This window comes from Equus przewalskii, chromosome 10 (genome assembly GCF_037783145.1).
Source record: "Equus przewalskii isolate Varuska chromosome 10, EquPr2, whole genome shotgun sequence".
NCBI classification, from domain to species: Eukaryota; Metazoa; Chordata; class Mammalia; order Perissodactyla; family Equidae; genus Equus; species Equus przewalskii.
The window spans coordinates 4,987,676-5,010,553 of record NC_091840.1 but is presented as its reverse complement, the minus strand read 5'-3'; the positions used below and the strand labels follow the sequence as shown (position 1 = coordinate 5,010,553).

At 59.0% G+C, this 22,878-nt stretch overlaps 1 protein-coding gene and 1 long non-coding RNA gene across 8 annotated transcripts in view; both read left to right on the top strand.

Annotated features, from left to right (window-relative positions):
• The window catches only part of SEPTIN9 (septin 9), a 162,002-nt gene that overhangs the window by 75,999 nt on the left and 63,125 nt on the right, over positions 1–22,878 (top strand). For 6 of the 7 annotated variants that reach the window (XM_070559866.1, XM_070559871.1, XM_070559872.1 and 3 more), the window contains one exon: positions 6,698–7,339. In XM_070559866.1, the coding sequence (XP_070415967.1) occupies positions 6,698–7,339 (642 nt within the window). Of the gene's footprint in view, positions 1–6,697; positions 7,340–19,439; positions 19,863–22,878 lie in introns of those variants that run through there. The other variant, XM_070559878.1, reaches the window with a different exon arrangement.
• Positions 20,160–21,300, top strand: LOC139073823 (uncharacterized). The gene is made up of 3 exons (XR_011522871.1): positions 20,160–20,270; positions 20,917–21,032; positions 21,181–21,300. It is a non-coding gene; the product is annotated as an uncharacterized lncRNA (long non-coding RNA).

Below are 22,878 nucleotides of genomic sequence, written 5' to 3'. Positions count from 1 at the left end.
GGACAGTTTTGCTTCCTGAGGGCACTCCCCTCCCACTTTCCCTGTCTGCGTCCTCCTCTGTGCTGAGCCTGCGTCCCCACCCCTGCCCTACCTGCCCCCTTAGCCATCCCCTCCTCCACCGAACCCTCAGGGGTGCTCCGAGCCCCCAGGAGCCTCTGAGACAAGGACTCAAGGGGGAGGTGATCCCGGGGGTCCCCGAGTGTGGGAGTGAAACAGAGGGGAGATGACCTATAAGGGGCCTCCGAGCAGGCCCTGGCTGTGGGCAGCTGGAGCTCAGCCCCACGGTGGGTGCTGGGGACTCTGCACCGTGCACCCCAGAGTTGTCCCACCCTCCAGTTAGGGCCTAAAGGCTGCCAGAGTCACGGAGCAGTGTTAACTTCTTCCTGCCTTCCAGGCTTGGGCACCAGGAGAGGCCCAAGGGCAGAGGGGCAGATAATGGCCCGTGGCTGTGGCTGTGATGGACACGGACGGGTAAAGCGAGTGCAGCCTCAGCCGTCGGTGGAGTGACCACATGTGCATGGTGCATGCCCACCACGGGGTGCACACATACAGATGGTACCAATTATAATTGTACCAACAGCAGTAATGATCGTTGCACGGGCACCACCATGTCGTCCTGTCAGTGCCTGCAGCTCAGCAGACGAGGAAGCGGAGGCTTGGGGCTTGCTGTGGTCGGGTCACTTTCCTGTGGGAGCCTGGCTCCTGGCCCTGACCTAAGAGGCGCCGTCTGCTTCAGGGCCGCAGGACCCTGCCATCCTCCCCGCCATCCTCTGGCTGGCTCTCCCTTCAAGGCACACAGGGCCTGTGTCCCGCACTTCCCTCTGCCTGGCGTTACCCTGTCCCCAGCCCCCGCTGTCCCCAGTTCACTCATTCTTCAGCTGGGTCCCTTCAGCTTTCTTCCCTTGGGTTCCTTCCCTTTGGAGGATTTGTTATTTAAATGGCCCACTGTCCTGATTCCTCTTCCTTCCAATGGCTTTTCCCTGCCCCACCTGCACCCTCCCAGCTCCCTGTCCGCCACAGCCAGACCCCCTCTGCCCACCCCAAGGCCCTGTCTGAGTTCCCCTCCAGCCCTCACAGGAGAGCAGGACAAGGGGCTGCATCCAGCTCACCCCAGGGGTGGCACATGCTCGTGGACCCGCTCGGTGTGTCCTGACCGCTGTGCAGTCGCCTTTGGGGGGTTCCTGTGGCTTCTCCTGTGGGCTCAGGACAGAGAGCAAGGAGGCACCCTCAGCCTGGCACCATCCTTCTGGGTTCCCCGGGCCCCTGACTGTGGCTGCTGGGTGGCTGCCCTGTTCAGGGACAGAACCTGCTTTGCTGCTCCCTGGAAGGCACTCTGTTTGCTCAGGGCGGGTGCTCCTGGAGCCCGAGCCCAGAACCGGCCCCTACACCGGACAGCAGCACCTGCCCCCTCCCGTAGGAGCTGTGGGTGGGTTCGTTCTGACTTTGGGCCCCGGCGTTTCTTTGCCTGACATTTGTTCCCGGCTGGAGTGGGCTCCGTGGCCTGCCGGAGCCCCCTGCTCAGGCCGAGGCCCGCCGTGTGCACCAGGAAGCGCTCGGGAGCCGGGAGAGGTTGGCCGGCAGCCTGCGGTCAGAGCAGCGGCCTTCACAATGGCCCCTTGTGTGCAGCACATTCCTCCTTAAACAGGCCCAGACCCAGGCTGCTCCTGCTTCGGCGGCCTGCCTGCCGGGAAGGTTTGCTTCTGGCGAGGGGGCTCCGGCCTCTGCCTGGGACCCGAGGGGCTCAATAATGGGGAGGGCCAGGCTCTGGGGAAGGCATGGAGCGGGCCGCCAGCGTGTGGTCACCCACACCCCCCTCCTGAAATCGGCAAGGTCTGCTTTTTTAAAACCACGTTGATAGTTTTATCCCCTGAAAATATGAGGGGACCTGCGTTCAGTGTAGGCCGTCGGGAGAAGGCAGGAGAGTCTGCTGGAGAAAAACACGCACCTTCGTTCCATCCAGAGACGGCGCTTTCTGCGAGCTGTGCGTGCGCGCTGCACATGTGTGTGTGAGATGAAAGCAGGGTCTTTGCATACATCTTGTATCCTGCTATTTTTACTTAATATTCTCAGCATTTCTCATCTTCAAAACTGTGATTTTGATGACTGCGCAGGACTTCAGCATATGGGTTTAGAAAATCTACGTAAACCCGAATTGTTTCCAGCATTTGCTGTTTTCGTGCTGATGCAAACGTGCTCGTACAATAAATCTTTCTGTACTTCTGATCGTGTCCTTGTGATGAATTCCCAGCGGAGGCCCAGCGCACAAGCCGTCTTTAGGCTCTTGTGCGTGTTGCGGAGGGCAGAATGGAGAAGGGCCCAGGAGGGCTTTGGGGAGCAGAGGAGGTTCGAGCCCGGCTTTGGGGGGACTTGAATTCAGAGGAGGGAGGAGGGGGGCATCCTTATTTTGGAAATAGTGTCCGCAGAGGTGAGCACCTCCTGCCCTCTGCGAGATGGCCGTATTTTTCCTTCCCAGGGGCGGTGTGGGGGACCTTCCACTACGACCCGGCCCCGTATTTGTCTGATGCTCTGTGCCAGTCCACTTTGTCATGTGCAGCTGGGGGTCACTTGCATGCCCACTCACTGTGTTAACATCCTGCAGACAAGAGAGGGAGCAGCCAGCGCCACTCCCCACTGCGTTGGTCCAGTGAAAGGCGGCTTTTCTGCCACATCGGTCCCTCGGGCAGACGGTTATCAGATCTGAGTGCGGTCATGCAGAGGTTTCAAATCTGCAAAACGACAACCTCTTGAGCACTCTTGCTGGCTTCTGAGGCCACATGTGGACACCCCTTTTCTGCCTCTACCCCCGCGGGAAGGGGGTGTGTGTGCAGGACCCTGCACATGTTTTTAGGACTCTCATGGGGGAAGAACCCCATGCTGGAGGACCCTGTCCTGCCACCTTCGTGACAGGCTGTCTCCTAATTCTTCCCAGCTGGGTGCTACTCATGTCAGGACGTCCTCCGTGGGGAGGCAGCCGCGCATGGGCGTCCCTCACGAAGCCTGCCCTGAAAAATGATCTGGTTTCATCATCAAATGTTCTGGCGTAAATTTAGAGCAGTGTTATTCCCCTGATGACTTCTCCCACCACCTGGGGTTTTGTGTGATTCCAGGAAAGAGAAAATGAGGCAGCTTTTCTTCCTCTGGGTCCCTGGATGGTTCTGGAGTCGCTCAGTCACGTTTCCATCGGCCCATCCGTTGTACATTTGTTGAGTGTGGTTGGGGCTGGGGTGCAGGACGGGGTGACAGCGCCAGCGGGAAGGGTCCCTGACAGTCCTGCAGCCCAGGGCTTTCATCCTTCTAATGGTCCCTGTGTTGACGTCCTGTGGCTGCTGTAATGATGACCACAAACTGCGTGGCTTAGACCACAGAAGTGGATTCCCTCGCAGTTCTGGAGCCCAGAAGTCCAGAGTCAGGGTGTGGGTAGGTTCACGCTCTCTCCCGAAGCTCGAGGCCGCTGGTGGCCCCAGTACTCCTTGGCCTGGGGCAGCATCGCTGGACCGCTGCCTCCGAGGTCACATGACCTCTCCTCTGGGGCTCAGATGCCCCTCCTTTTTCTATTATAAGGACACTTGGCGGATTTGGAGCCCATCCTAAGTCTGGGCTGATGTCATCTCAAATCCTTGCCTTAATTGCGTCTACAAGACCGTTGTCCCAGTGAGGCCACATCACGCGTTCTGGGACGTAGGTTTTTGGGGGACACGGTTCAACTCACTGGAGGACCTTAGAGGAAAGTGGGGCTCCTCCGGCTGAAATGGGGGGGAAGACCTAGTGGCTCCCTGCTGAGGCCCGTCCTCTGGGGCTCCCCAGGGCTCCGTGCCCGCAGTTACAGACCCGTGATGTGGTCCAGCCTTTAAGCTGTCTAGAAGCACCTGAGGCCCAGAAAGGGATGGAGAGCTGGCTGGTGGTGTAACGGGGGAGGGGACGTCGGCTGTGTCCCCAGGGACCCCAAACACACCCCCCTGAAGCCAATCCCAACGGTCGTGACCTGGCCTGGATGACGTGGCGTGAACTGGTGGGGGCAGGGTTTGGGAGAGGGTGAGGGTGAGCCTGGCTTTGGGGGGACTTGAACTCAGAGAAGGAGGAGGTGGGCCTGTTTGGGGGGATGACGTAAACTGTCAAGAACAACCGTAACGACCCCGGACGTTTGCTGAGCTGTCACCATCCTGATGGTGGGAGCAGCCCCTGTTCTCTCAGAGCATAGGACTGACGGGATGGGACGATGCTGGCTGGTAATCGCCCAGACAGGTGAGAAAGCCAGACGATAAGCACGCAGATGTACGGGGCCAGGGAACATGCGCCACGAAGACACTCGAAGCAGCAAGAGAAGAGAGGGTGGCGCGTGGGGACGGGCGTGCGAGTCGTTTGTGTAGACAGCTGGGGTGGCAGGAGTGAGCCACGCAGACGTCCGGAGGAAGGAGGAGTGTTCCTGGGGCTGGCTCAGTTCAGGGGACGGGGTGGGGGCGGGTCCCTCAAAGTCGCCGCCGCATCGGGACGGTAGATGCCCGAGTCTGCATCTGTAGGGAGGGTCTTCAATTGTGAGTGGACAGTGGGGGATACCTCCAGATGGACTCCCCAGGGAGGGACCTCTCCAAATGGGGGCCCAGACCTCGCCAGGACTTCCAGGAGGGGTCTTCTTAGCTTCTTGGGGCAAACCTGAGAAAAGGCCCTCCCCTGCCTGGTTTCTGTTTTCTCACTCAGCCCTAGGGAACCACCACCAGTAAGGACGCCTGGAAATGCCCGTGCCCAGGTGGCTGGGGCACCAACCCCTCTTCTAGGGAGCTCAGAGACAGACAGGAGCCACCGTTTGGGGACAGTTTGGACAGTGCTCTCGAGACAGGGGGAGACCAAATGCCTCAGGCGGCCCTGGGCACCACAGGAGGACGCAGCGCCCAGCATTCAGCTCCGGACTTTCTGGCCTCTCCTCAGGGCACTGCAGGCTCCTCTGGGATGGGCAGTCTGTGCTGTGCCGTCATCTCGGTGACGAGCCCCGGTGGAGAGGCGGAGCTGCACCAAGTTGGGATCCCAGTGCGGGCACACCCTGCGCCCTGGCTCAGGACTCTGCTGCCCTTGGCCACGTATGTTATCAGCCAGAGGTCACCGGCGGGGCCTGCATGCCTGCACGGCAGCAAGGGGGCTGAGCAGCAGATGTGTCCCTGAGACAGGGCACGGGATGACCTACCAGCTCCCAAAATCTGCACAGCTCCCTCCCTCCGTGGACATTTCCAGTCCCTGCAGGGCCTCTGCATTCCAGGATTTTATGCCCTCTGTCCACCAAGAAGGACGGGTGCCTAAGGGCTTGGAGAGGCTCCCACAGGGGTGCCAATTTGGGGAATTGGAAGTTCAGGCGGCCACGTATCGGGGACTATGGCCTCCATCACCCCAGCGTTTAAGAGCACATCCTCCCCAGCCCCCACCCATTCAGCTGCCCCCCATACCCTCATCATCTGAAGGAGGTGCTGTCTCTTGGGAAGAGATGAGAGCTGTGTTGGAATTTGGAGGAAAGAAGCCTGGAGGGAGGGGCTGCTGAAATGGCCCTGAAGAGCTTTTGGGGGCCAGGGACCAGCTGTGGGCGGGGGAGGAAATGGTGGGGTCCCATGAAATTCCGAGCACCAGGGGCTGGTGAGGCGGGAGAGGGGTTGGGGAGACCCTGTGGGCCACTGAAGGCTGAGCTGTGGGCCCAGCCAGGAAGGAGCTGGTGAACGTTCCTGCCACGTGGGCCCCTTCCTGCTCTGGGCTTTGTAACCCGGAGCAGCTGGTTCTCGTTTGCAGCGTGGCTGCAGAGTCTGTGCGGATGGCGGCTTCCCAGGCGTTGTCCCCACTGCCTCGGAGGGGGCAGATCCTGATGGAGATGGCGGGAGTCACGTGGTCACTCTCTAGCATGGGCCCAGGTCTGGCTGGGGCGAGCAGTATGGGATGGAGGAAGATGCAGAGGAGGGTGAGGACTAAGAAAGTCAGGTGGTGTGGACCACAGAGGTGTCTGTGTTATTCTGCCAGAAACTGTGTTAAACCACAGACGACCAAGTGGTGAGAACGTTGGGCCTTGCAGTTCAACGGGGCTGTGTCTGGCTCTGCCACTCACTCTCTGCCCCACTGGGCACATTGCTTAAGCGCCCAGGCCTCAGTTTCCCCATGTGTGCTGTGTCTACGTCATAGGGTTTTGTGGGGAGTGAAGGTGATCGTGCTCAGGGAGCCCAGTGCCTCCCCGGAATTAAACATTCTCGTCTTGGCTCTTCATGCTGTTATTGACGTGATGATGTCATTCCCATCGTGATTCTGATTGCCTATGGTTGTGACTATTATTCAGGGGACGTGTGTCCCCCACTGTTGCTGGTGGTGGGGTGTTTGCTGATGGTGTCTGTTGGGTGGAGGAAGGGAGGGATAAAGGAAAGGACCGAAGGCCACCTGAGCCACAACATCTTGTAGAGGATGCAGCTGAGAGGCCGTGCCGTGGCCGTGGCAGGTCAGAGGCCCGTGTCCTCGGAGCTCCAGCGCTGTGTCTCTCTCTCTCCCAGAACACGAGATTGCTGGCGTCTCTGAGTCCCCTTGTAGAGGGGGGCTGTCCCCTTTTCTTTCTGAGAGGTGATGGGGTACAAGAGTCTCCCGGGGGCCCTTGCCGCAGCATCCCCGCTGGCTACCTTTTGATGTTCCCGGGTGTTCCTGAGCCGTCCACTCATCACATCCTCCTCTCTTTATCTTTCAGCCTTGAAAAGATCTTTTGAGGTTGAGGAGGTCGAGACGCCCAACTCCACCCCACCCCGGAGGGTCCAGACTCCCCTGCTCCGGACCACGGTGGCCAGCTCCACCCAGAAATTCCAGGATCTGGGTGTGAAGAACTCAGAGCCTGCAGCCCGCCATGTGGACTCCCTGAGCCAGCGCTCCCCCAAGGCTGCCCTGCGGAGGGTGGAGCTCTCGGGGCCCAAGGCCGAGCCGGTGTCCCGGCGCACCGAGATCTCCATCGACATCTCGTCCAAGCAGGTGGAGAACGCTGGTGCCGCTGGGCCATCCCGGTTCGGGCTCAAGCGGGCCGAGGGGCTGGGCCACAAGACGCCAGAGCCTGCCCCTCGGAGGACGGAGATCACCTTAGTCAAGTCCCAGGAGTCGGCCCACCGGAGGATGGAGACCCCCACCTCCAAGATCCCCGAGGTGCCCACTGCCCCCACCGCTGACGCAGCCCCCAGGAGGGTTGAGATCCAGGTGCCCAAGCCAGCAGAGGTGCCCGCCTCCCCCATCCCGCCCCAGACGCTGGAGAATTCAGAACCCGTCCCCATGTCTCAACTGCAGAGCAGACTGGAGCCCAGGCCCCATCCGCCCGCGGCCGAAGCCCCACCCAAGAGCCAGGAGGGTGAGTAGCCAAGCGCCGCGTCCACACTGCGGGGACCGGGGGTGGGGAGCTGCCTTTGCCATGGAATCTTGGAGGAAGAAGCTGAATATGGGGGGGATGTGCTTCCGTGGAGACCTGAGAATACGCGAGCGCAGGTGTCCGAAGACTCAGGGGCGGGGTCTGGCGCCCTTTCTGTCCACTGGGGATGGACCAGGATGCAGTGGGTTGCACTTGAGTTAGACTTTGGGGGGAACCTCTGGGTTGAGAGGGGCCCCCTGGATCTGGATCGGTTGGCATGGGCCGTGGTGTAGAATGTATGCCGTGTGAGCCTGGGACACAGGGGGCTGGAGGCCTGGAAATGAGGGGGACAGGAACCGGGGCAGGCTCATGGGGGCGGGAAGGGTTTGAGACCCAAGGATGGGCTCTCATGTCCCAGGGTGTCGCTGGGGGCAGGCAGCCTCCTGCTCGAGGAGACGTGCAGGCTGCCCTGCGAGTGCTGGGCGTGAGAGGAGGGCGTCCTGCTCTCCTGAGGTCTTGCATCAGAGGGTCTTCCTCCTCCTGCTCCCCAGGGAGGGAGGGGCATGACCAGAGGCAAAGAGAGCACAAGGAGCCCAGGATACCTGCGGCAGCTCCGTTTGGGACTCTTCTTCTGGTGAGGGAGGAGGTGGCCCAGACCCAGACTTGCACACATGGGGAACTTGTAGGGACGTGGTGCCCACGCCTGTGGGACGCACCACCTGTTGGGAGCCCTGGGCCGTGGGGCGCTGTTGCTGCCCTCCCAGCAAGGACCCAGGCCCCACGGGGCCGTGTAAGGGTGCCTGCTGGGATGTGAGCCCCATGGAAGCTGGGTACAGTTCTGATCACAGGACTCGGATCTCGGTAAATGTTCCGTAAGCCATCTTTGGGTTGGACGAGCAGAACATTCTGGGTTTTTGATTGACATTTTAAAAGTTATTATTTTTAATTGTAGTAAAATATGTAAACATAAAATTGACCATTTTAACCATTTTTAAGAGCACAGTTCAGTGGCTTTAAGTACATTCGTGTTGTGCAACTATCGCCACCATCCAGCTCCAGAAGTCTTTCATCTTCCCAAACTGAAACCCTGTCCCCGTTAAACACTCACTCCCCATCCCCCTGCCCCAGCCCCTGGCGCCCACTGTCCTCCTGTCTGTCTCTGTGCACTTGACTCCTAGGGATCTCATGTAAGAGGAACCACACCGTATTTCTCCTTTTGTGACTGGCCTGTTTCACTCAGCACAATGTCCTCAGAGTACATCTGGTTTGTAACATGTCAGAATGCCCTTCCTCGGCAAGGCTGAACGATGCCCCATTGTGTGTGTTGAGCACGGTTTATTTGCCCGGTCATCTGCACTGGACGCTCGGGTTGCTCTCCTCCTTGGCTATTGTGAATAAGCTGCTGGGAACGTGGGTGTGCAGGTGTCTCTTCGAGTCCCTGCTTTCAGTTCTTTCTGGTTTTCCTTTTGGAATGAGAATTTCCCAGTGGTCAGTGGGCTTCAGGACGGGGAGGGCTTCGGCTTGTGATGAGGCTGGCGTGTTGGATAAGACCGGCCCTCCTCACACTCTGATGTGAGTGGCAGCCACGTTCTTTCGAGCACACGTTTGACTGAGCGGGTCGGGGTGGGAGTGAGGGCCTGAGACCCTGAACTTCCTGCAGCACTGGGCCACACTCTGAGTGGCCAGGGACAGGACCTTTGGAGGTCCCTTCCAGCCCTGGGTATGTGTGAGTCTGTGTTCTCTGCCGTCCACCTACACTTGACCCTGTGGAGGCACCCCTGTGCGCCCAACCACAGTGGTGTCGGTGTGTCGGGATAAAAGCTCGGCTGGTGTTCAGGGAGGGGCAGGGGGGCTGTTTCCTTACTGTCTTCTGTTGGTCCAGGGCCTTTGCCACCGGATACATCCCCCTCCCGGGGGTGAGGTGTTCACGCTCAGCTGCGTCAAACAGGATGTGGCCGGGTAGACGGTCGTCACCGGGCTCATCCGGATCTTGATGACAGCTGGTGCTGGATGGGCAAGGAGGTGGTCCTGGCTCCAGGGGACGAGCAGGGGCTGTCTGCTCAGGGTGGCACCGCCCTGGGTCATCGGAGCGGGCAGGGCACAGCCTCGGGCATGTCCTGGAACATCTTCCTCTAGCGGCAGATACTTCGCAGACCAGGCCCACTGGGACTGGTCAGGCTGGCTCTGCCTCAGGAGCAGGATGGTGGGTGGGCAGCCACTGAGGAACAGTGTGCGGGTGCCAGGGGGCTTCCCGGAGCCCAGGCTGTTTCAGCAAGTCTGCAGAGAGTAGGATTTAACCAGGCAAAGAAGGGAGAAAACAGCATTCCTGGCTGAGCCAGCGGTGCAGGGTGTCAGGGAGGCTGGAACTCAGAGGGACTGTACGATCTCCCTGTGGAAGAGAATTTAAATGTCCGGGCTGGGCATGAGAGGACCACCGTCAGCATCCCCGACTCCGCTGCCCCTCTCTGTGCAGATGGAGGCCAGCTCTGTGTGGAGAGGTCCATAGGCCAGCGAGGCTGTCCTCCCATCCTTGGAGCAGAGCTGGGGGTCGGGATATGTGCCCGTCTTGTGTGTGCACGTGTGTGAGCTCCTGCATGTGCTGAGCGCCATCCCTCGAGTCTCATCGGCTGGGTGGGGAGGGGACTCTGAGGCCAGCACCCCCCGGCTGGGGCAGCTGGACCGGGCGGGGGTAGGACAGATGCTGCAGAGAGGAAGGATGCTCCGGTGGGAAGGGCGGTGGAGGAGGTGGGGGCTCCGATGACTCAGTTTGGGAGGATTCCTTCCTCTTAAAGCAGCACTACAGATGCACTGTGAGCAACCCCGGCCTCAGGCCTGGAAGTGAACTGGGAGGAAGAAGTGAGGGCCACTGTGGGCTGGGGAATGTGGCCCTGACCTGCTCAGCCTTGGACGTCCAGTCTTGAGGTCCTGGGCAAGTCCAGTTGGAGGGCGAAGCCTTCTCGAAGGAGGGGTGTCCCGGAATCCATTGCAGTGGCTTCTCAGGGCCCAGGGCCGAGCTCTCACCCAGGCCCTGCTCCATCTGCTCCCCGTCCCATCCCCTCCTCTGGTCATGGCCTGTCCAGTCCGCCCGGACACAGATCCGGTTCTCCCTCCACCTTGCTTCCTGCAGACCCGGCACTCCCGTCCCGCCCCGCCCCGCCCCTCCGTAGGGGGTTGGGTTGTGAGCTCCCAGAGCCCCCTACCCCACAGGCCCTGCTCTGACTGCCCTCTGTGCGCACACTGCTCTTAGCTCCTGGGGACCAGCTGGCAAAGGGCAAAGGCTCCTGGAGGGAGGGAGCTCCGTGCCCTCTGACCAAACTCTCAGCCCTCTGCTTCTGCCTCTGGGAAACCTAGACTGTGGCTTTGGCTGCTGGACCGGGTCTCCTGGGACTCCCGCTGAGCTGCTCCCAGACTGACCTCCCTGAAGCACAGCACAGCTGAAATCCATGCCCACTCTGCCTTCACCAGCTCGCTCACCCCGGGGCCCTCCAGGATCCACTCACTCTTTCGTCCAGCTCACACCTCCCTGCTCCCCGCTCCTCCTGCTCTGATCCTTTCATGGTCTGCTGCGGGGCCGTGGTCCTCACAACGGTCCTATCCTGACCTCCCGACCCCCGACCTGGCTCCTCTTCGCATCACTGCTTTTTGAACTCCTCTGCATTCTTCAAAGCCCAGCTCAAATAGCACCTCTTCCATGAAGCCCTCCCACTAGCGGGAAGTAGCCTCACTTCTTCTGACTCCCGTGTCTTTTTGCATCTTTTTCATGTCTAATAGCTTGTGTTTGGCTTGGAGTGTAAATTATTTGTGTGTGGACCTTCTTTGTTCTGCGAGATTTTTTTTAAACATGAGAAGAGTTTTTCAGAGTACCATTTCTTTAACATTCAGAAAATGTACAAATTAGAGAGAAACTAAAATTCACATGTAAGCCAGATATATCCACTCTTAACATTTGCTATACATTCTTCACAATTTCTTCCCTGCCCCCCACTGGATTCTAGGTTACTTGAGGGGGGGACTGTTGTCTTTGCTTTTTTAAAGAATATCATGGGAGACCAAGTGACTTGGACGTAGAGGGTACTGAATAAAATAATGTTGGAGGAGTGACATGGGATGCTTTTTTGTGGCTCTTACAGGCAGGTGCAGGGACCCCATGGGACCCTCCAGGGACCAAGCGAGACTTTCCTGGTCAACCAAGAACCCCCAGGTCTGAGCTGCTCCACTCTGGTGTGTTGGGCTTTTGGTTTCCGAGCCTGCTGTCCCTGTCCCTGAACCTGGCACCGTCCTTGTCATCCTTTGGGGCCGTCCCTGCTTCTCTCGGGCTCTGTGTGGGAACGGCCTTGCCTCCTCTCCCAGCTCCCTGCTCTCCCCCTGCCCCTGCTTGGGTGGCTCAGGGTGGGGCTGGCCTGCAGGACACAGCCCCGTGTCTGCGTCGCCAGCTGCTGGCTCTGCCTCCCCCTGGGAGCCACCCCCCCGCCGGCTCCACGGCCGACACCAGCCAAGTTTCCCCGAGGCAGCCTTATAAGGTGGGCACTGGCCGCTCACTTGTGGGTCTGGTTCTTTGCTGTCTCTGGAGGCTCATTGGAGGCGACGGGGGAGGCCGGGGTGACCAGGCGGCATGAAGAGTGGGGCACTCCAGACTGGCGCCCGGCTGGGTTCTCGAGCATGTCCCGATTTCACCCCACGAGCCGACTTGTTCTGAGCTATCACTTTGCACACCCCCAGCCTCAATTTCTTGATCTGTCAAAGGAAGGAGGGGCTTGGCCTGCTGGCAGGAGGCGGTGGGGCGTACACCACAGTGGAGCCAGGGGTCACTTTGACAGTGGGCATGAGATTGGGCTGCGGCAACTCAGTGAGTGTCTCAGTGGGGTTTCCCTTCCTTCTACTGAAAACATCTAGAAATGTTCGTGGTCACGGCTGGAGCCTTGGGGAAGGTGGACGTACCTTCTCTGCCTGCGGGGTGTGCCTTCCACATGTGCTGGGGCCTGCTGCAGCAAGCCCGCCTTAGGGGCTGGGGTAGAGTGGAGGAGGTCTCAGTTCCAGGGGGTCAACAGGGGCTGCAAGCACGGGGTTCCCTGGGACCCCCAGCAGGGACGTGGGGCTGGAGGTGGCTGGGCAGAGAAAGCTTTGGGGAAAGTGAGGTCAGAGCTGAGTGTGAAGGGTGGAGTGGGGAGCGACATGCGAGGCTGGGAGCAGGGAGGTGGGGGAGAGGGCGACCCCGTGTGACTAGGGAGGAAGGGCCAGGCCCTGCAAGGCTCCCTGGACACCCCTCGTGTTTACAGGACACCCCACTAACGAGGGTCCACGCCGCGCCTGTTGTTGGGCTGGGAATGCCCTGGTGATGGGGTCTGCATCTTGTCTACCGTTTCACTCCAGCGCCTGCATGTGGCAGGAGCCCGATGCTGTCGAGGGACTCGTTTGTGTCTGATGAAGCAGGGGGTGCAGTGACCTGGCATTTGGCTATCCTTGGGCCCTTAGCCTGCAGAATTTTCTTCTGTGTGAGGCTAAATGTTTCTGCTTCTAGCGGGACACAGGCCATGCCTCCAGCAGGGGTGTTCCTACTGGCCTCTCTTACCTGGAAGGCCCGGCTGCTCCAGGCTCTTCCCATGTGCCTGACCTGGCCCCGGAGGGCACCTGGGGACCCTCTTACCTTTGGGGATTGGGTGTCTTTCTCTTTCCCCGATTTAAGGACAGGCACACTCCTCCTCTGAGCTGTCCCTGAAGCCCATGCACACCTAGGTCTGGAGCAGGAAGTCCCCATGCATGAAGGGACAGGAGGAGTGTGGTGGAATGGCTGGGCCCAGGTGTGTGTCCTTTAGGGTGGGGCAGAGTAGGGCACCATGAGGATGGAGCTTGTCTCCAGGGCCCAGGACAAAGAACCCGCCCCCGCTCCCTGGCTTCCCCAGCTGTCCGCCAAGCCCAGCCCCTTGGTGAGAAGGGACGAGGGCCGATCCAGGGAATGCGCCCGAGCAGCTGCGGAATGCCTTAAATAGAGCCGGGCACAGCTGCCCGGAGAGGGCTGGGCCGGGAGGCAGGCGCTGGAGGCGGGTCTCCACTCTGCCCCCTGCAGCTTTGAGGGCTGTGGCCCTGACTACCCGGCCCAGCCCTGGGATGGAGCCCGGGCCCCCAGACACGTGGTGCTGGGCAATGTCTCCCGGGTGCTCGTCCCAGGAAGCTGGAGCAGCTGCCAGACGAGGAGCTGTGTCTGCATCCGCAGGCTTCCAGGCCGGAGACAGCTGCTGGGAGCCAGCGTCTGCACAATGGGGCTGCTGTCCAGGGGATGTGCCCGGGCCAGACAGCCGCGCCCTGTGCAGCGTGGACACAGGGCATGCTCAGCGCTGGAGGAGCGTGCTCAGACCCCCACCCGGCACCTTGAAGTGTGGGCAGCCCTGCCAGACCCCGGGTTCCAACGGTCGGCCTGGAGGATGCCACGTGGTTCATGCTGGCCGGATGTGGACAATGCAGGCCTCTGGCTGTAAAGGAGCCTCTTCTCCGGGCCAGGTGCAATTGCCTCTCCCATGGCTGCTCTGATTTGGCTTTCCTTGACCTGGGGCTTCCTGTGGGTGTCACAGGTGCCCCCCTGGAATCCCAGGGTCACGAGAGCTACAGGCTGTAGCTGATGAGCAAAGGCACTCAGGAGAGGGGGCTAAAGTGGACATGCTCTGATTAAAGGGGTCATGGAGTTCCCACCCTTGGCCTCACACCTCTGTGGAACCCCGGGACTCTAGAGAACCTCGTTTGGAAGTCCTTGGTCGTCCAACGCAATTCAGAGAGACCAGCACTGGTCCGAGCGCCGAACTTGGAACCAGAAGTAGCCCTGGCGGTCACTATTCCATCTCCCGCTTTCCACAATGACCCGCAGAGGTTACAACTTTGAGGCATGGAGTGTTAGCGCCGGGAGCCACCTGGGAAGGTGCCCACTTGTCTGGGGGGAAATGGCTGAGGGGCGGGGTTCGCCCTCAGACCGCAGGGGCTCCCGTTTCTGCCCTGCGCAGGCCGATGACTTTGCTCTCTGAGTCCATTTTCCTGTCGTTGCAATGGGCGTGATGCCTCCTGCACAGCGTCGCGAGCATGAAAGTGATGAGATGTGAGCGCTGCCCGTGTGGGCCCCAGCCTCCGGGGGGTTTTGGATAAACAAGCACACCAAGGAAACCTAACACTGCCCTTATTTAATGACCGGGCGCGGCTTGCTCATCCCTCCGTGAGCTTGGATGGAAATGCCCTGCTCTGTGTCCCCCGCTCCCACTCCACCGATACCGTCTCTCTTCTCATTCTAAAGAGAAATACGTGGCCAGTGATAGAAGAGAAAAAATAAAGGTCCCTGAAATTTGAAAAGGAAACCTGTCTTTCCCGACCACCACCCTCTCCACGGGCCAGCCCGTGTTCACGCTGGGCGAGCTGTGTGTCCTTCCGGATTTTGTCCGTGTGGACAGTCTTTCAGGGCATGTGTAGAGAAATCTGTGTGTAAACATCCTAGAGACTTTTTGAGAACACAGATGAAATCAGACTTCTGCAGCTTGCGTCTTATTTTTCCCACTTAGCATCGCCGTGGACAGCTTCGCGCTCGGCACTTGTCGGTCTGGCGCATTCCTCTTGGCAGCTGCGTCCTACGCGGCTCTATGGTCCAGCTTTTCACTGTGAGGAACAAGGCTTCCATGAACATCCTCCCACTTAGATTCGTGCACGTGTGACTGTCGGGTAGCCCTTCAGAAGAGGACTTTCTCCACCAAAGGATGTGTGCATTTAAAATTTTGATCTGTGTTGCCAAATTGGCCTCTAAAGCCATCACACCCATTTTCAGTGCAAACAGCAGAGGTGCTGTGCCCCTCGCCCCGGCTGAGAGGGTAGAAAGCTCTCGGCTTGGTGTTTATTTTGCACATCTTTAATTAAGTGAGAGAGGTTATCTTTTCCTGTGTTTACAGGCCAGGGGCTCTGGGTTCCCTGTGAACTGCTCGTTCTTGTCCGTGGTTCACGTTTTTCCCAGTTGGGTTATTAATCCTTTCCTTGTTGACTTTTTTTTTTGAGTTCTTTGTCCACCTTTGTTGTCGCTGGTACAAGTGCTCTCTCCCAGTTGTCGACTTTTAATTTTATTTATAATACGTTCTTCCAAACCAGAGATCTTTAATCCTTAGGTCGTCAAGTTTATTGTTTTTCTTTTCTCTTTCGCGATTCACATCCTGCTTAGCGGCCCTCGGCATTCCAAAACCACAGACAAGACTCCACTCAGGTTTTCTTCTAGTACTTTTATGGTTTCATTTTTGTGTACTGAAATCATTAATCCACTGGGATTTGTTTGGGTTTAAACAGCAAGGTAGGGTCGTATGGCTTTTGCGCGGATGTACGCGGGGAGCTTGGTTGTGTGTGCGCCTGCTATTTTTATCAGTGTGGGTGTCAGTATCGTGCTGGCTTAGCAGGAATAATCTGGGTGCATTCTTTTTTCCTCTGTGTTCTGGAACATTTTAAACAGCCACGCAGTCATCTCTGTGTTAACGCTTTTAAAGAATTCACTAGGGAGACCATCCTAGCCTGATACTTTTGTGGGAACCTAGTACTACAAAAACTTCTAAAAAATTTTTTCCGTGGGTCTGTTTTTAAGTTTTTGGTTTTTTCTTCTTATAATTTGTGTCTTTTTTCTAGAAAGTCGTTCTTTTTAAGTTTAACATCCCTCAGATCGTTCAGAGGTGGTAGTGTGTAGACGGGATGGTGAAGGGCCAGCCCCGATGGCTGCCACCATCAATCTGGGAACCTCAGCCGCTGCTCTGGGTCCAGCGCTGTCCGCAGAGGGGAACGCGCGAAGATGGGCTGAACTTGGCCAAGGCCCTGGGGACCCTCTGTCTGAACTCGCGTGCGGTATAACGTGACAAGTGTTCTGGGAAGCATGAGGCCAAAGCTCCCAGCCCCACGGGTGGAGCCCTCTTGGAAGCTGAAGAGGGGCAGAGTGGTCCAGGCAGGAGAAGGGCCATTGGGATTTAAGAATCGCAAGTTTGGTGTTGCCCAGGGAGCGGCTTTCAGACTTATTTTTAACTGCAGTCCCCAGTAAGAAGTACATTTTACACCACAAACCAGGACACACATATGTGTAAGAGTGTGTGTGTGGGGGGTATACCGCTGAAACAAAATTTCCATGGGGTAATTCTTGCCTTTGCTGTGTGCCTGCTGCACTACGATATTCTCTGTTCTTTTTTTGGAGGGAGGGGAGTTTTTCTTATTTTTTTAAAAAATGTCCTTATTGACGTATAGTTCACGTCCCATACAGTCCGCTCACTAAGTGAATAATCAGTGGTTTTTGTATATTCACAGGGTTGTGCAACTCTCAGCACGTGCAATTTTAGACCGTTGCATCACCTCAGGAAGCAAGCCCGTGCCCATCAGCTGTCACCCCTGTTCCCTCCGTTTCCCCCAGCGCTCAGCAGCTAGTCTCTCTGTGTGTAGGTCTGCCTGTTCTGTGTATTTCTTAGACATGAAGCATACAATACGTGGTCTTTCATGACTGGCTTCTGTAACTTAGCACCGTGTTTTCGAGGTTCAACCGTGCTGCCCAGAGCCAGCTGCCCTGCCAGGAATGGAGCCAGCCTGGGGTCTCCTAGGCCGTGGTGGAGGTGCGGGTGGGGAGAAGACCCCTCCCGTCCTGAGTGCACTTGAGGCTCTGGCCCAAGGGCAGTCCTGCCCCGCTGGGCACGGCCTTGAAGAGCTCCTGGGATGGGGACCACAGTCCCGAGGGCGCCATCTGCCAGCTGGGCGGCCTGCCCTCCACTGGATTCTGGGTGCCTGTGCTCCACGTGGCAGCTGCATGCAGAGCACCCAGATTTTGAGTCCAGAAGTCGCTTAGCTTCTCTGACACCTCAGTCATCTCATCTGTGAGATCAGGATGAGGTGGCGGACCCCAACCTTGAGCTCCCGTGTGCTACACTCCATGTGCTCCGATAACCACTGGTTCAGTCCTGGCTCTGGGGCTGACTGGCTGCTTGGTGCCTCAGTTTCCCTGTCTGTAAAAGGAGGGTGATCACAGTCCCCACCTTCTCGAGGTGTTACAGGATGACTGTCTGGATTTGAATTCTGGCCCTACTGTTTCTAACCTATGGCTTTGGGCTCGCCTGGCTGCTCTGTGCCTCAGTTTCCCCATTTATTGAACTGTTTCATTGAGTTGTTCATTGAATGTAAGAAAGTGCACTGAATGGTGCCTGGAGCATTGGCATTTTATTAGTTACTATTACTATTATTATTGAGCCGCATGCAGGAAATGCTTACTAAATGCTCGTTGTTGTTATTACTGACTTCTGTGTCCTCGGGCAAGCCCAGTAGCCATGCCCTCCAGGTGGAAGAGCCCTGTGATGACTGCAAGAGGTGATTAGGAAGAGAGGGGACTGGAGCTTGAGAACTGAGGAGGGAGGAGGAGGAGGCGGGGGAGGGGGCTGTGTGTCGGGTCGGCACAGAGAGGAGGCGGGAAGTCTCGGCTCTCAGACCCGGGCCCTGGTATAGGGGGCAGGGCTCCTTGATGAGTTGGTTTCCTCCAGGTTCCTTGCATCTCTGGGCCAGAGGAGGCGGATCTGCAGGTTCCAGATCATGAAATCGGAAAGGCCTTGCCCATTGATGTGGATCCAGATGCGGAAACTTAATTTTGTCTCAGCGCGTATAGATTTTCCGTAGAGCCGGACAGGCAAGTGGGTTTCTCGTGGAAGCTGTCGGGAGATGCTGAAGTCTTTCCACCGGCCTGGGGATGGCAATGGGAATTAATTATACAGAAGCCGTGATTTCATCCACAAATGTTCACTATCTTGCAATACATATATATATAGATTTATATAGACAGAGATGTTCATGATCGTTTGGAGGCTTTCTTAGGTGGGCGCCCCAGCTTTGTTCCCTGCCCCCAAATATCCCAAAGTTCTCAGTCCCAAATCTCCTATCCTGGGGGCCGGAGAACCCAGCCCTCCTGGGGGCACGAGTGGGCCCCCCCGAGAGCACCTGCGACACGTGTGTTCAGGTGTTGGCCGTGAGGGTTAAAGAAGATAGTGTGCAGGGAGCAGAGGCCTGACCCTGTGGTCTAGTGATGGGTGTTTCTGCTGTGTCTCCGAGCCCCAAGGTGGGCGCTCAGGGATGGGGGCACACATCCCAGCCATGACCTGGTCCCTGTCACACCCGTGGCTGAGTGCTGCTGTTTGCGCCTCACTCCTATTCCCTGGTGGTGGAGGGGGCGCCCCGAGATCATGCACATCGGAGCCCCTGGACTCACAGGTGGGGCTGCCCCGATGGCACCTTGATGGCCTCTCGATGGCCTCTCGGTTCCTGGAGAGGTGGGGCCTGGCCAGGTGTGGAGCTGGCCCTGCCTCTCCTTGATGCCCCCGCAGGTCCGCTGCCCTGGTGCGGAGCTTGGCCGGCTCCGCTCCTGCCGATGGCGGGAAGGCACCTGCCCACTCGGGCTCCTGACCCGGCCTCTGGCTCTGCCTGCCCTGCTCTCCAAGGCCCTGAGGATGCAGCAGAATCTGCCCTCCTGTCCTCACTGCCCCAGCGAAGTCTCCAGATGCTCCACCAGCAGCACCCTCCCTCTGCGGCTCCCTGAGCTGGCAAAGGGCCCTTCCCTCTCCAGGTGGCCTCGACTCAGCAGGGTCCTGGCAGGAGGATGGCCCGGGCCGTCATTTGAGACCTGCAGACCCTGCTTCCTGTGCTGGACCATGGGGCCCGCCACGTGGGGTGTGTCTGGTCTGAGCCAAGGCCCTGTGGCTCAGGAGGAGCCAGAAAGTTAACCGTGGAGACCACAGCTAGAAGTGGGGAGGGCTGGCAGTCACGTCCTGGGTGGGTGGGCCCTCCCTGCCTCTGAGCCCCAGTCACCTATGCCCTGGGCTTCTGGAGTCCCGCTCTGACGCCTGCTCTCTGTAGTCGGTCTCCAGGCCCGTTTCCTGTCATCCGTGCCCCCTGAGACACTTCGTCTCACCTCGTGCCCGGGCAGAAATGGGAGACCCTGTGGGGATCCCCGAGGGGCACGAGGAGGCTGCTGTTGGAACAGAGGGGCCTGGGCCCTGGTTTTTCCATCTGTCCCTTCTCCAGGGTGGGTCACACTTGCAGATGCAGCCTCCTGTTCTGGCAGAACTTGGGGTGTTCCCTCCTGTGCACAAGGATGGGGAGCTGGTGGGGAGCACGTTACAGACCAGGAACTGAGCTAGAGGGGAGGTTGCACCTGCGGTCCCTAGTCCCTGGTGACCTCAGAGCATGCCTGAGTCATGGCATGACCCCTGCCCGCTCCCCGCAACGCACAGTCCAGGGGTGCAGCCCAGGAGGGAAGGAGGGGGCTGTTTTCACCCTCAGGGTGATTCCGCCACCTTAGTTCTGGTCTAACATCAGGCGTTCCTCAGGCCCGTGGCTCGCTGCCCACTTGCCCGCTGACTAATGCGTATCTGATGCCTGATGGGAAGAGCGGGCATGGTCGCCAGGGCTCGGGTTACAGAGGGCTGAGGCACCTCCGAAACGAGGTCTCGCAGCTGCCGACCCTCCACCTCGGCCTGGATCTCAGGTGCCCCGGCCCCACACCCACCAGGTAAGTTTAGGCTGGGGCCACAGGATGTGGGTGCGGTGGTTTCCAGTGGAGGGCGTGGCTGTGATGGAGGAAGAGCTAGGGCCGTGGATGGGGAGGAAGGTGGACCCTCCATCCTCACCTGTCCCTGTCTGTCGCCTGGGTGGGAGCCCAGCCCCATACTTGGGCCAGTACCTGGGCCTCAGAGGAGCATTACAGCCCCACCTTCTTCCTTCAGGTTGGGGCGTGGGGGGCGGGGAGCTTGGCTACTTCTTCGTCTCAAGGGAGGGCCACGGGTGGTCTGTCAGCAGGGCAGCCGCGTGGATCAGGCTGGTGCACGAACAGGGGCGGACCTTGAATCCAAACCCCCGCTTTGCATGGTTTACCCGGTGGCTCTGTAAACAGATGCTCTGTTCTGGCAGCGTAGCCCAGGTCAGTGTACTGGAAGCTGAGCTCCCCGATGTTTAATTTAGCAGCGAGTGTGCTCTGCCCGAGCCCTTGCTTATTGTGCATGCTTGTTTTGGGCAGGTATTTGGGCGCTGCTGTCTGTGGGCAGCCAGGGGCCCCGGCCACCCTGGCTTTGGCTGCCCCCATGTTAAATGGACAGCTGGGTGGCCCCACCTGTGCCTTCAAGCTGGTGCGACATTGGGTTCTAGTGCAGGTGATTCTGTTTGGACCCGGAAGGTCCGGGAACATCCAGCCTCAGTCTCCAGATTCGTCTTAGTGGGGTGGGGGAGCATTCTGAGTGGCCTTCCCGTGGCAGGGTCCTCAGACGTTGGATGGGCCTCCGCGTTGGCCCCCTCCTCCCTCCTGCTCCTTCCTGCTGCTCCCTGGGCGCACTCCTTCCCTCTCCCCTGCAGCACGCCCGCTGACACCAGCACCTCCTCTTCCTGATGGGATTCAGAATGGGGAGACTTTCCTGGTCCTTGGGTCCAGATCCCTGTGGCAACAATTAGTGAAATCCTTATCTCACCCACCGGAGAAGGCTCTGCAATTGATAACAGGGAGAAGCCTGACAACTCTGCAGGAGAAGGCCAGCTTCTGGCACAGTAGTCACTTTCATTATCCCATTTTCCAGATTAGGCACTCAAGGCCCAGAGAGCTCCAGACAGTTGCCGTAGGCCCCACAGCTGTGTTAACAGTCTGGATTTGAACCCTGGGGGAGCCTGGCTGCTGAGGTGCCCCAGGCCACAGGTAGTAGCAGTGGGGGTGGAGCTCTTGTCCTTTGCTGGCCACCAGGGCTGGGGACAGGGCCAGTGCTTGAAGCCGAGTCCGAGCCCTGCAGCTTTGGCTGGGATGCAGGGGAGCCCAGCCGACACCCTCCTCCTGCTTCTTTCACAAGGCGCCATGAGATGATGAAATGAAAGGCAACCCAGTCAGAAAGGAGAGACTCTGGTATTCCCCTGTTCCTCTGGGCCCTCAGCTGCCCTGGATTTTGAAATAAGATCCTGCTTGTCGGCGGGTGAGTGGGAACAGATTGGAAGTCCCATTTCTTTCCCCTGAGTCACAGCTGCAGGGAGCCCGCCGTGGCTGTTCCCCTGACCCCGGCCAGCCCTGCCCAGCCCTGCCCAGCCCTGCCCCACCCAGCCAGGTCCTTCTCTTCCTCCTCCCACCCCTCCTCACAGGACCAGCGGAATGCCGCTGGAGGAACCAGCCCCAGATGTTTTGGCTGGGGGTGGAGGTAGGGGGTGTGCCTTCTTGGTTGGGGAGGGGGCTGAATTAAAACCTCCCTCGTTGTGGTCTCCAGGCTGGCCCTGGGAAGAGCGGGGGACCCTGGGCTGTCACGCCAGCATCACTGCCTCCCGCTTTGCTCCCTGGCCCTGGAGCAGGTCCCAGAGCACGCTGTCCTTTGTGTACTGGGAAGGCTTCTGCAGCCTCGCCAGGCGTCATTGATCTTTCTGGGCCTGGAACTGGTTCCTCCACCCCCCTGATTCGGGCTGAGCAAGGCTCTGCGATGGGCGAGGAAGGGAGGAGCGATTGTCTGCGGGCTTCTCTCCCTCTGGGCTTCCTCTGATCCCACAGGGTGAAGGTGGGAAGTGGATGAGCCCTCCCCTCGGGGATCGGTGACTTTCACGCTTATTTCTGAGGACCTGCCAAGCCCCTCGGGCTTTCCTTTTAACTCTCCTGGGTGCTTCCTGGGTGCCGTGGGGGCGTTACCTTGAACAGCACAGGGCTCTGTCCACACTTCCTGGACACCGTGGCCGGGTCCCTCGGACATTAGAGACAGTGTCAGGTGGAGAAGCAGGAGGAAGCGCAGAGTCTCCACTCTTGTCAGCGCCCCACCTCGGGGCCAGGACGGTAGCCTGGCTGAGTGGCTTTCTGGGAGGTCAGCCGGTCAGCGTGGCCTGGAGCCGGTCAGCGTGGCCTGGGGAATGGGAGGGGAGCCTCCATCTTGAGTCTCCTCGTTTCTGATCTCTGGGCCTGGGGACGGCTGTAGGGGAAGCAGGAGTGAGAGCAGGGGCCAGGAGGAGCCAGGGGAAGCCCGGAAAACCTTCTGCCCTCAATCCCTCCCTCCCCACGGCCCCTCCTTCCCCAGGGAGTGCTCAGGGCTGGGCTTGGGGGTGGGGGGGGGGTCTCCTGGCTGCGTGGGACGATGGGGAAGCTGATGAGGCAAGACCCCCGTAGGAGAGGGCACGCTCCTTGTCAGAGCGCTACCCCCCGACCTCTCGGGTCCTACTTCTTTCTACCTTCCAGGCTTGTGTTTCCAAAGCAGGGTTCTGGATAGTTCTGAATCTCAAATGCAGCTTTCTGGACCCGAACCCAGCTCTTTGGAACCAGGGTCTCTAGGGGGTGGGGGCCAGTCTACAAAAGGAAGTTTACTAGATGCGGCTATAAGCTCCCTCCCCCTGTGCCTTCCAGCCCTTCTTCCCTCTGGGGTCTTGGTCGGGACTCAGCTCCAGGGTTCAGATCCAGACTGCACCCTGACCAGGCTGTGAGGGGGGATGGGAAACTTCAGTGCCCCCAAGTCATCTGTCCGCAGAATACTCAGGAACCCACCGGGCCACCCCCCACCTCACCCCTGAGAATGGCGGACCCGATG